Here is an 11,997-nt window from a genome sequence, read left to right as displayed (position 1 = left end):
TGACACACGGGGTTATGAGATTCCTAGACAAACAATTTCCACATCCTGGCTACACTTCATAGTGACCCTTAATGTGATTTGTTAGGCAATTACATTTCAGAGAATCTCTTTCTGTTTGAACTCTAATCTACAGTGCAGTACAGGTTTCTATAATACACTAAGCTTATATACAACTCCCAAACAGAAGCAGAGGTCTCTATGGCTGACCCTACAGGGATTTAACTCCACTGGTAGGTTAAAAGAAATACATTCAACAGTAAAGAAATTACTAGCGGTTTTCTTTAGTGACAAAAAAAAATGCAACAGCAGTTTGCCAGGAGAAATGTATTCCAATTAAACACTACAGAAGAAAGGGAGGGCTGGGGGGACACTGAAAATAAAATAAAATGCCATGCACCTTTTACAAACTCAAGATATGGCACAAATCAGAATACATAATGAAAAAAAATTGAAGTCTTCCATTTCCATTTCACCTGTAATGCTGGTGAGCAAAAATTTCAAATGTAGAAAGTAAAATAGTCGAACAATTAAAGGGTTAGCGTGACTGTCCATCTCAGGCCATGAAGACACTAATTTCTATCACACTAAATAATGGCATAAAACACCACCCTGTATACACTAATTATTAAGAAAATCTGAGTATGAATTAAATCTGTATAAGTATTCGCTTTAAATACATAATAATAATTGCAAAGTATAAACTACAATATTCATACTGTATAAAAAAAATGGACTATGTGGCCAAGAGAGCTGCGGCGGCAGGCCCGCGCGGGGGGGGTCTATGCGGGTTCCGGGGCGGACGGGGCTGGGGACTAACACAGACTGGACACACACGCACACGTGGACAATCCCTCACACACATAATAACTCCTGACCCACCCCCATAGACCGCTGACGGACATAACACCGACACACCCCAACCCAAGACAGAACCCCCCCCTTATGATTACAGACGGACAAGGCATAAGACCCAGGGTGAACAACCAGAGGATCGCTGGTCTCCCATGCTCAGGAACAAAGTGATGCACGCAAACCATGGTCCATCCCAGCCCCGTACAACACTTGACACCACAGGCACAACAAACTCCAATGCCCGGCACTGAGATAGGGAACCAATGACTGCATAACCTCGAACATTCCCATGGCGGGTAATCACATCACAAAGGATGCCACGCCAGGGGTAAGTGGGAGAATAGGCCAGGGGGGCCACGGGCCAGCGAAGGGGAACATACAGCCCACGACAGGCACATCCACCACCCAACGGGGTCCAATAGGCTACCAAACGGAGAAGGGAGGGAGGCCCACAGAGGGGGCCCAATCGCAGGAATAGTGGGTTCTCAAACCCGCATAACTCGCACCATGGTTAATCACGGAGGCTCTTAATCTAAGCCACAAGCACAATTTCACAACCAAGGGGCAACGTAAGGGGGAGACGACCGGTTCACCACACATAGATGCTTAATTGTAAAAATCTGCACACACAGCCCTGACAACAACGACGAAAGTGGAGGAGGTTGGGGGAGGGGGAGAGGAAAGACGGAACACACAGTCACAAACACCATCTTTAAAACGGATACCCTGTCATCCCAACACACAGGGGTATTCAAGCCTCAACAACCCTAGAGGCTCACAATCTCAATCTCCCATAGGAGGATCTCACTCCCTATGGGAACACTCACCTGACACCTGATCTGATCCAGGCGACTCTCTTAGGTGTGGAACATACACACTACCTAACGTACCATTTAGCATAAGTGAAGATACATAATTAAGAGAACTAAACTGTATTATGACACACAAAAGACGAATTGATATGTGCAACGAAACCGCCTTTAGGCACGAAACCTGCTTTACGAATTGTACAATGTATATGCTTGTAATAATTTCCTATACCTCAATAAACATTGATTGAAAAAAAAAAAGACCCACCTGGTGCACACAGATGTTACATTTGTCGCAGAAAACCATTTCATTTCCATCCTCTCCATCTGGTGACTGGCAAACGTCACATACCACGTCTTCATCATACTCAATGCCCAGGCCTTCCTCTGTTTCAATGGCATGGTTCATGTTGTCGTAACATCTTTGTTCAAGCTCTTCCATAATTCTCTCCATGATGTACTCCTCTAGCGGAACTAATCCTGGCGCAACATAAAGGAAGGCATAAAAAGTCTTAAACAGGCGAAAGGAAACTTTTCTCACAGCTCATGCTTTTAACATTATTAGGAAGAATAAAGAGGTATTAAATAAATAATACAATTACGTAAAAACAGAGGAGTACGCCAAGCAGGTGTAACTACAACACCCCGTATTTTCAGGCAGCCACGGTGTGGCGAAACCGACCTCGCCACGTGTCCTTGGAGGGGGCTGCTTGCCCGCCTCTTGCCTTTGGACTATGGCCCTGGGAGATTGGGCCCTTTTTACAAAACATATTCGGCCCTAACAGAGTGCATGTCACTCATTCAGGCCCTTTAACCCCTTAAGGACCAAACTTCTGTAATAAAAGGGAATCATGACATGTCACACATGTCATGTGTCCTTAAGGGGTTAAACACAGTGGGGCCATTCGGTACTTGCCCTGTGTGAGCAGTGATACCCCCAGATAGCTATGCCATGGAGCCTATTCATATAATGAAAGACTATGGGAAAGACTTTGGCTCCATGGCAATTAAACTGTATTTGTGTGGTCTGCGTGCCATTCACCTAATAATGTGCATGCAGACCTGAGCTATCTGGGGATATGTTACATGTCTGTGTATAATGTATAAAAAGTAACTTTATATATTTTAACACATAATCCTGTATTTAGGTCCCCACATGTGTAATGGAGTTTTGTCTTTGACCTGGGAGATAATTTGAGTACTTCTCCAATTATCTCCAGGGCAGAAGGGAGGAAACCAGGATGCATTGTGGGGATGTTTTTACTTTTACTGTTTGAGTCAGATTAAAATACTACCAGCCAGGGGGAACAAAAGATACTTTTACTAACTTTTGAACCCCTGGTCTGATTCATGCCATTTTTTTAATATGTTGTTCCCCTGAACGGATTGATTGTGGATATGTATTTTTATGTGAATGTGATGTATGGTTTTAAAGTTACAGAGTATGTGTGGAAACTGTATTTTTACTGTATGTAGTAATTATGTTAATTGCTTATCTGAGGGGAGGGGATGTGTGGGTTGTACTGTTACTTGATTGGTTGTTTTATGCCTCCCCCTGAGTGTGTCCTGTATGTGCACCACTGTAATAAAAAGCAGGCTGGGTGTTCCAGACCTGAGATTCTGTTTGACCCTCAAACCGATGTGTCGTCTCGTTTTTGGGGGAATTGGATTGTATGCTGACTGCCAGGAGTGTAAGCGGATTATATGCTTTTCCTGTTCAGCTATTCCAGGGTTCGTGTGTTTCCAGTTCGGGAGTTGGAAGATTTGTACAGTTTGCAGTCCAGTAGATTGGTGCTTGCAGTAGCTGCTGGTCTAGGAAAAAGGGGATTACCGCCTAAACTGGGTTTTATCCTCTTGTAAGTGAAACGGTCCGTTACACACGGGATGCAGGTATATTGGAGTTACAGAACAGGGTTGCAGCCTCCCTCATCATGGTTTGAGGTACACAAGTTATCAGAGTTTGCGTTTCTTAAAATCCATCACAGCAGAGAACAGCGTGCTTGCTCCCATTTTGGCTTAGACGATGCAGCCAATAAGACACTTTGGGTCACTGACTACTTTCAGAAGCAACCAGGGTCAGCATCAGCTGCAGAATTCGTTTTTATCAGATCTGATCATTGCAGCTGATTCACAGCGGGAGATGCGGTGCATTGTTAAAAATGCAAAGGAGATTTCCTTTTTAATCATCATCATCATTTATAAAGCACACACACACACAGTCATCTGCTCTGCAGAAAAGGAACTGAAAATTTGCAAGTAAGCCACCAATTAATTTAAATGATTGAACACAAATGTCACATGGCAACTTTAAGAGAATATCCCTGGGGTGACAAACCGATAACCTGCAACACTTTAGTCAGTATATAAACAAATATGTGCTTGATGCCCTGGTTCCATATGCCGACAGACTTTTCATTTTACAGGATTACAAGTTTATAACCTCCATTTATAATTATTTGACATTACAACAGCCAAGTGCAGTGTCTACCAAGGATTGTAAGTGTTTGGCCTTGCAACCTGCTGCTAAAAAGCAATTGACTTAGAAATTGGTGGGGATAACAAACGGACTAGATGTTGTTTTTCCAGATGGGATTAAGCTTACCAGTGTATAAATGATACTAGCACTACAACCCACTGAAAGAAGCATCATTATAGATGAAAAAAAAAAGAGAAAAATAAAACAACTTTGTTTTATCCCATGTTACAGAAAGGTGGTTTTTAGAAGAACTGTCATTTAAGGAATCTGGTTAGGAATATTTGCCTTTGTAAATACCGGGAATATTCACTAAGCAATGTATTGTGCCATATTTAAAACCAAATTCCAAAATGTCCAGAGTTGGGGATTTTTTTCAAAATCATTTATTTGAGCAAAAATCTTGCAATTCAGTTTTCAGCGACCGCTGTACTGTGTGTTATCTTAACCATTATTCGAAAAACATCACTTTAATGGGGCACTCCAGGAACCGGACAGGTTTTTTTTTTTCTTCTTCTTCTTCTTTGCTGTAATATTTTACATAGTTACATAGTTACATAGTTAGATAGCTGAAAAGAGACTTGCGTCCATCAAGTTCAGCCTTCCTCACACCTGTTTTTTGCTGTTGATCCAAAAGGCAAAAAAAAAAACCCAGTTTGAAGCACAATTTTGCAACAAGCGAGGACAAAAAATTCCTTCTTGACCCCAGAATGGCAGTCAGATTTATCCTTGAATCAAGCAGTTATTACCCTACATTGAAAGATTATATCCTTGAATATTCTGTCTTTGCAAGTATGCATCTAGTAGCTGTTTGAACATCTGTATGGACTCTGATAAAACCACTTCTTCAGGCAGAGAATTCCACATCCTGATTGTTCTTACAGTGAAAAAACCTTTCCTTTGCCTTAGACGAATACAATAATGCTATTTGGTGCACAATGTATTTCTGTCCCTCCCTCGCAACCTAAAATATTTATTTTTGCTATTAAAAAAATAAAGAAAAAAATACATTTTGGCATTCTTTAGCAGAAAGTTGATACTTCCCCTGCACCTATCATATCCATGTAAATGGAGAACTGCACATAGGATAATCCCACTAGAAACCTAGAATGTTAAATGTCATGATTGGCTCAGTCACTTCCAGGAGCTGCAGAACCTGGGGATTTACTGCAAATGCATTAAAGAGACACTCTAGGCACCCAAACCACTTCACTTCAGTCCCTTGTTCCTTAGCCCTACAGTTTAAGCATGCGTGGGGATAGGCATAAGGCTATCCTAACTATAATATAAGGCTAGGGACTAATGAAAGTATTTAGAAAATTGGACAGACTAGATGGGCCGAATGGTTCTTATCTGCCGTCACATTCTATGTTTCTATTGCAGTTTCTGAGAAACGGCAATAATTACCTCTGAGGTTAACTCCTCCTCTAGTGGCTGTCTACCAGACAGCCACTACAGGGACTTCTGGAATCCAAACGGCCTTTGGTCCATTACCTGACGCTGGATGTCCTCACGCTCTGCATTAACATTAAAATAAAAAAACTCTTATTGAAATTCTCTTTTTATACTATTTATTAAAAAAATAAATAGAAACTGTCAACTCCAGTCTGGACTGTCTCTTTAACCCACCTCTTATCACAGTATTATTAAGTACCGATTAAATGCTGACACAAAGTCAGAAATTCTTATTGGCTGCAATGACCCAGCAAATAACATTGGCATGGTTTATAAAAGCACATTTAAACTTAAGAGATCCCTACACAGATTTCACTATCTAAAGAAGGAAGCAGGTATTTGCCCTTACCCATTTCTTTGAATTCCTCGTTAATTAACTCTAACCAAGCAACGTCTGTTTCACTGAGATCGTAGCGGCAAACACCTTCAGCCAGAGTCCGAATGTCAACATATCCCAGTTCTGGTGGCTCTGAGCCAGAGGAATGAATGTACTTGCGAGGTTTAGAATATGTGACCACTTTATCCTTCTCAGCAATTAACCTGAATGGTAAAGAAAGTCAAATTATACATTTGTGTAATACATTAGTATACCAATAATCGAGAGTGGATCTCTGTATAGAAATAATGCTTTACAAATAAAATATATAGCTTTTTCATAAATGCACTGAATTGGTATTCCAGCAGAGGAGTATGCATGAATTTAAAGTATAAACGTTTAGCTCTTGGGCCTACAACCACATTTCTTCTGGCTACAGAAACAGCCCTTCAAGGACTTGAAAGGAATCTTCTCCTAAAAGGACACTATAGACACCAGAACAACTGCAGCTTATTGTAATTGTTCTGGTGAGTGTAGTCAGTACCTGCAGGGTTTTTTCAATGTAAACACTGCCTTTTCAGAGGAAAAAAAAGGAAATAATTTTTATTGGCTGAATTCATCAATTCTGATTATGTCAGCCTAGGAGGCATATCGGGGGCAGAGCCAGTGCCGATGGACCTGTGCGGCGCTGGAAATGAGGAGATTTTATTTACTAGCTTTAATGCGGTAAGTGAGGCTAAATGGTTAGTTTAACACTAAAGAGTCAGAAACACAGGTTTGTGCTCTTGACTCTATAGTTTTCCTTTAATAAATAACATGTTTTATATGTAAGGAAAAAACAAAACATTCAGGAATAGCAAATTAATTTGTATTCCTAATGAAGAAACACACTATTAATGGCCACTTTACCTTTGGGAAAACCAAATGTAAACCTCTCTTAATAAATAGGCAGGCCTAACTGTGCAGAATACAAATGTTAGCAAAGGAAAAAGAGCCGGTACTGATTCTTAATATTTTCAACAAGTCTGACAAATAAAGAAAAATCTATTTGCATAGCAATTCAATACTACAAGCACAACAATATGTTTCTGTCATTAACATATGTAAATTACAACATAGAAAATGTAAACTAGAACGTTATGGATTTTTAGATATTATTTTTATAATCTGTAGGCATCATGCGGGAGTGCCAATAGCAGGACAGATCTTAGTACACAGTGTGATGGACCGCCGTCACTGAGTACCATGCCTACTGCTTATTCGTGTGTTTTCCCCAGTGTAATGAACGGTTCCCCATGTATTTCTATGCATTTCATCTTATAGTTATATACCCTGTTGACCGTTCGGGAGCGCTCTTGCGAACGCAGACCACCCTGGTACCCCATTAGAATGTTCACACCAATCAATCAGAACGTTCGCGTCTGCAACATAAGTGTGAATTAATGAGTGTTCCCCTGGGTGGCCGCCATTCGTATAGGTGAACGCAACCCAGGGGCAGCATTCGTATCCCGAAAGGAGAAGTTTTCCTTGCGGCGTCTTTGCACTGAGGGGTTGGTGGGGACACTGTTAGGGTACTGGCGGTTCGGATCGTCCTACCTGCTCTTAACGGAGCTATAATCACTGCTTTCCCCTCTTGGGAGCTGCAAGGCCAGGCTCGTAGCTGCCCAAGGAGAGCTCTTCCCGGGGCAACCTAAGTGGATACAGCCACAGGAGAGAGGCGCAAGCCCCAGCGTAGTCCCTGGAGCTGTGAATCGGTTTCACAGCCGCAGAGCCCCACTGGCGGTCTGGAAGTCCGTACCGACCAATCAGGAGAAGGAGCTCCCATTCAAACTGGATTTGCGCCATTCTCCTGATGGGTCGACTCGAGTGAGCGCCGATTGGTCGCAGGCTACCAATCAGAGAAACCCACTCAAACGGGGATTTTGCGCCCTTTCTAGTGATTGGGTGGCGAAACCCCTCTCCTCCCCGAGCGCCGATTGGTGCAAATGGGTTTTACACCATTTCAGCTGATTGGCTGTTGCCTGGTTCAGGTGCAAAAGTTGAATTCACCGGCCTAAACTGAGTAACGCTGTGGAACTATTTTCAGGGATGCACAGAGCCCCGAGCCCAGACTTTGTAGGATGGTTTCTCGGGCTCTGTGCATCAGATAGCCCCGCTATTTGCAGGTACCCTAGTTAGGACCCGGGGCTATCCAGAGATACATTGTTTACTTGTGTGACCCCTTCCCTTCCTGGGGCGCAGAGCCCCTAAGTTTCCCCCCCGGTGTGCAATATGTTTTAATGTATGTAACTGTGTCCTGTTGGTATTTCCCAGAGCGGGAGATGGTTATCTGTAACCAATCCCCCACTCCTGCCTGGGACAAAGGAAAGTGCATTGAAAGAGTGGAGACCCCCTGCGGTGGTCTGTGCATAAAAGCTGTGTGTTTCAATAAAGATTGTTAGAGAATTGTACCTCCAGAACTAGGTGTTGTCCAGTTACTGGAGGGGGAGGGAGGGAGAAAGGGTTAATCCCTGGTCCAGCTTGTCGCAGCTGGTGGAGGATGCAGTGGGGAAAGTCCTTGTAAGGACTGAGAGCTAGGTCCCCTATCCAGCCACAGCTAGCAAGCGGACCCTTGGTGGAGGCACCCAGCCAGGGTACATGGAGCTCTGTCACACACAGTAATTATAGAAAGATAACTGCAGGTCTAAGAGACCTGGGACACTACACTCAGACCACTTCAATGAGCTGAAGGTCTCCTCCCAGATCAGGAAGAGACTTCACCAGTCAGGTGTTTCTCATTTCAATCTATGGAGTCTGATCAAGCAAGCTGGTAATCAGAAGGGCTGCCAGGTCATCTTATATGACCACACTCTCAGACACAAAGACACTTCCTGATAGACACACACACAAATGTGTTTTCCTAAAAACACACTGCCATTCATGCCCATGCATAAACATATACTGGCAGACATGCACACATAAGGCTATACACTCAAAGAAATACATGCCACCAGACAAGCAAATACATACTAACACACACACAATTCTGTTAGCCTTTGGGTGCAGGCTGTTGGCTTCCCTTGTGTCTAGGCTACACAAGCTCTAACAGTTCCTTTCTCTCCCCAGGGCATCATTACAGAAGATGATGGATGGAGGCCCATGCAGCTCGGACTCGGATGGTAGAGCCAGATACAAGAGACAGGGATTTATGGGCGCAGTTATAACCAACATAAAGGGCAATTATCCTAAGCAGCTATAGTGCTTGGTATGTCTTTCTGGTTGAAAAGAGAAGCAAAGAAAATAAATGTTACAGAAGTGTAAAACTCACCCTATGACAATCCTGGTTTAGGTGTCCTACCTAGGATGTTCACTACTGATGTTTCAGAAATCTTAAAAAAGAAACAGTGATGGTAGGAGTTCCAGCTCCAGGACAATCACACAGGTCTGCTGCCAATTAAAGAGTGCTATACCACTTTCCCCATAGTATTGGGATGCAACCTCAGCTATTTTGTGACAGCACGTGTTATTGCACAGGGTGACAGTGTGCCGGGAGAGAGAATTAGGTATTTTTCATTTAGCCGCAGGCGTGAATACCACAAAACAGTGGTGTACGATTAATGGAAAAAGTAAGAACTCTCATGTTGCGGTGCCAGTCTTTGAGTGTTCTAGCTGGCAAAGCTTCATGGCAGTTGGACTACAAAAGCTTTAGAGAAGCTGAGCTGCCCCTGCTCCACATGTCATTTCTCCATCCCTTCAAGGTGAGACACAGACAGATCCCTGTGCGATAAATGACAGACATTACCTAAAATAACAAAATCAGACACAACATGAATTATTCTCCTTTACTCTAGACACAAGGTTAATATCACAAAATGTTGAGGAAAAAACAAAACGACAAGTTTATAGTTCTGGATGGTAAAATGGAAACTAACAAAAATATTGTAATTATAGGCAGGTAAAGTGCTGGCGTCTCTCCACAGGAGCTCTCTAAATCTATCTGAACGTTAACTAATACACGGAAAATCGCTCAGTTTTTTCTGCCCACACATCTCTCTATCACCACTGCACAGTCTGCAGTCACTCAAAGGGCCTCCAGCGCAGCGCCATGAACACATATTAGACTATGATTGTCGTCTTACAAGCTCAGCTGGTGAATGCAGACTGGAAGCCAATTTGTTCAGGATAACAGTAACTACGACAGTGCGGTGAAAATACTTAATATCACATTATATCAAAACGCACTGTAAGATAATACTGAGAATAAACAGTAAATCTCCAGACAGGCCTCAAATGAGTTTTAACTGACATGTGCCACGACTGAGGGAAACTATACTGTGAATATCAGACTAATCACAAGAACCAAAATGCCGCTAGTTCTCATTTCAGCCTCTCACAGGCCTTACACAGTAACGGCTGATACCCGTCTATGAAGAATGACATAAGAGTCCACAAACCCGAACAACCCTTCGAACGTCATTAGACTTGAAGAGTATGCAGATAAACCATAATTGGCAATCCGAGACCTTTAAAAACATACTTGCACAATATTTCAGCTCAGCAAAACCAACACAGTGCAGAATGCCATACAGCAAGTAACAGTAACCCAATGCTCTTTAATCTGCAGCTGTAACTGGATACACGAATAGGAAGGATTAAAAAAATTGACACTGACAGTATAATGGGTCACACCAAACATCAACAACATTAAATGTGGCACGGTGTAAGAGAACACTTTTGCCAAGTCAGTTTGTGAAAATATCTGCCCTAGTAGACCTACCCCAGTCAACTGTAAATACTATTATTGTGACGTGGAAGCATCTACTTAGTTGTAAACCTCCTGTACTCACACAGCGGATGGGGCCAAGTACTGAAGTATATAAGAATCTCCTGCCATCTATTACATCACTCACTACAAAGTTTCAAACTGACTTTGAAAGCAATTTCAGCACAAGAATTCTGTTTCAGTGAAGGGTTATCTGCTGATCATGCAGGAACAACTCTGACATCTTAAAAAGTACATGACATTTATAAGAGCAGTGTTGGGCATAGTGTCTGTACTTGTTGGAGAGTCTCATTAGCCCAGCAGTAGGAAACTAATTTCCAGATTAAATTATTTAGGGCGAACCAACTATTGTCAATTGCATGTGAAAACAAAAATCTCAAGTTTAATGTCCCTTTAAGGGCATAAAGCAGATAAAATCAGGAGTAATGCTCTACAATTGTACACTTCCTATTTCAACATAAAGGTCAATTTAATTAGACAGAATTGCTTGACTCATCCAGTTACTTTTATGCCTCATCTCCATTAAATTTCACACTGCCTCCGTGACTGTTTTAGCCCCTTGCATTAATACATTTACACAGGACAATAAAAACAGAAGTGGGTTTGATTTATTGAGACATTTGTGTCTGTGCTATCCTTGGCAGTAATAAATCTTGTTGTTCTTGAAGGTTTATCACCTCACTTGGGAAAAGCAGACACTTCATTTGAAGAAATTACAAGGCAATTTCAGTGTATGAATTCTTATTGCAGAAAAATGACTATTGTTTAACGTGTATTTGCTTTACCGATAAATTGTGTAAACTATGACAAGTGCCAAGAAAGGCACTAACCCAGGGCTTGACAAATCTGCTTGGAATCTAGGAGCCAGCTTAAAAAGTTATTAGCCAGGTTTTTCAATGTCAAAAATACAGTTCTTAAACACTATAGTCACCAGAACCACTACAGCTTAATGTAATAGTTCTTACGTCTATAGCTTGTCCGTGCACGCTTGTCAATGTAAACACTGTCTTTTCAGACAAAAGACAATTTTTACATTGCTGCTTAGTAACAACTCTAGTGGCAGTCACTCAGACAGCCTCTAGAGGTGCTTTTTGGGTAAGTGCGGCACAGTGTGCAGGAATACATTCAGGGTCTCCATGCTCTGCAATGATCACCTTAGGGATGCATTGATTCAATGCTTCTCTGATGAGATGTTGATTGGTGCATTTTGCCACGCATGCACAATAGTCTCTCAATGCTTTCTGTAAGAGGGGAAGCATTGAATTGGCTGAAATCGTTAAGATTGATGAACTCAGCGAAGGAGGTGGAGTCAGCAACAGCAAGCCCAGCA

At 42.2% G+C, this 11,997-nt stretch overlaps 1 protein-coding gene across 1 annotated transcript in view; it reads right to left on the bottom strand.

Annotated features, from left to right (window-relative positions):
* JADE1 (jade family PHD finger 1) overlaps positions 1-11,997 on the bottom strand; it is a 120,410-nt gene that overhangs the window by 26,467 nt on the left and 81,946 nt on the right. Inside the window, exons 5-6 of the mRNA XM_063458430.1 lie at positions 5,939-6,129; positions 1,930-2,141 (exon numbers count right to left, since the gene is read on the bottom strand). Coding sequence (XP_063314500.1) covers positions 1,930-2,141; positions 5,939-6,129 — 403 coding nt within the window. The remainder of the gene's footprint in view (positions 1-1,929; positions 2,142-5,938; positions 6,130-11,997) is intronic.

Source organism: Pelobates fuscus, chromosome 6 (assembly GCF_036172605.1).
Source record: "Pelobates fuscus isolate aPelFus1 chromosome 6, aPelFus1.pri, whole genome shotgun sequence".
Classification (NCBI taxonomy): domain Eukaryota; kingdom Metazoa; phylum Chordata; class Amphibia; order Anura; family Pelobatidae; genus Pelobates; species Pelobates fuscus.
The sequence above is the reverse complement of the archived record's forward strand: the minus strand, read 5'-3'. Positions and strand labels throughout refer to the sequence as shown.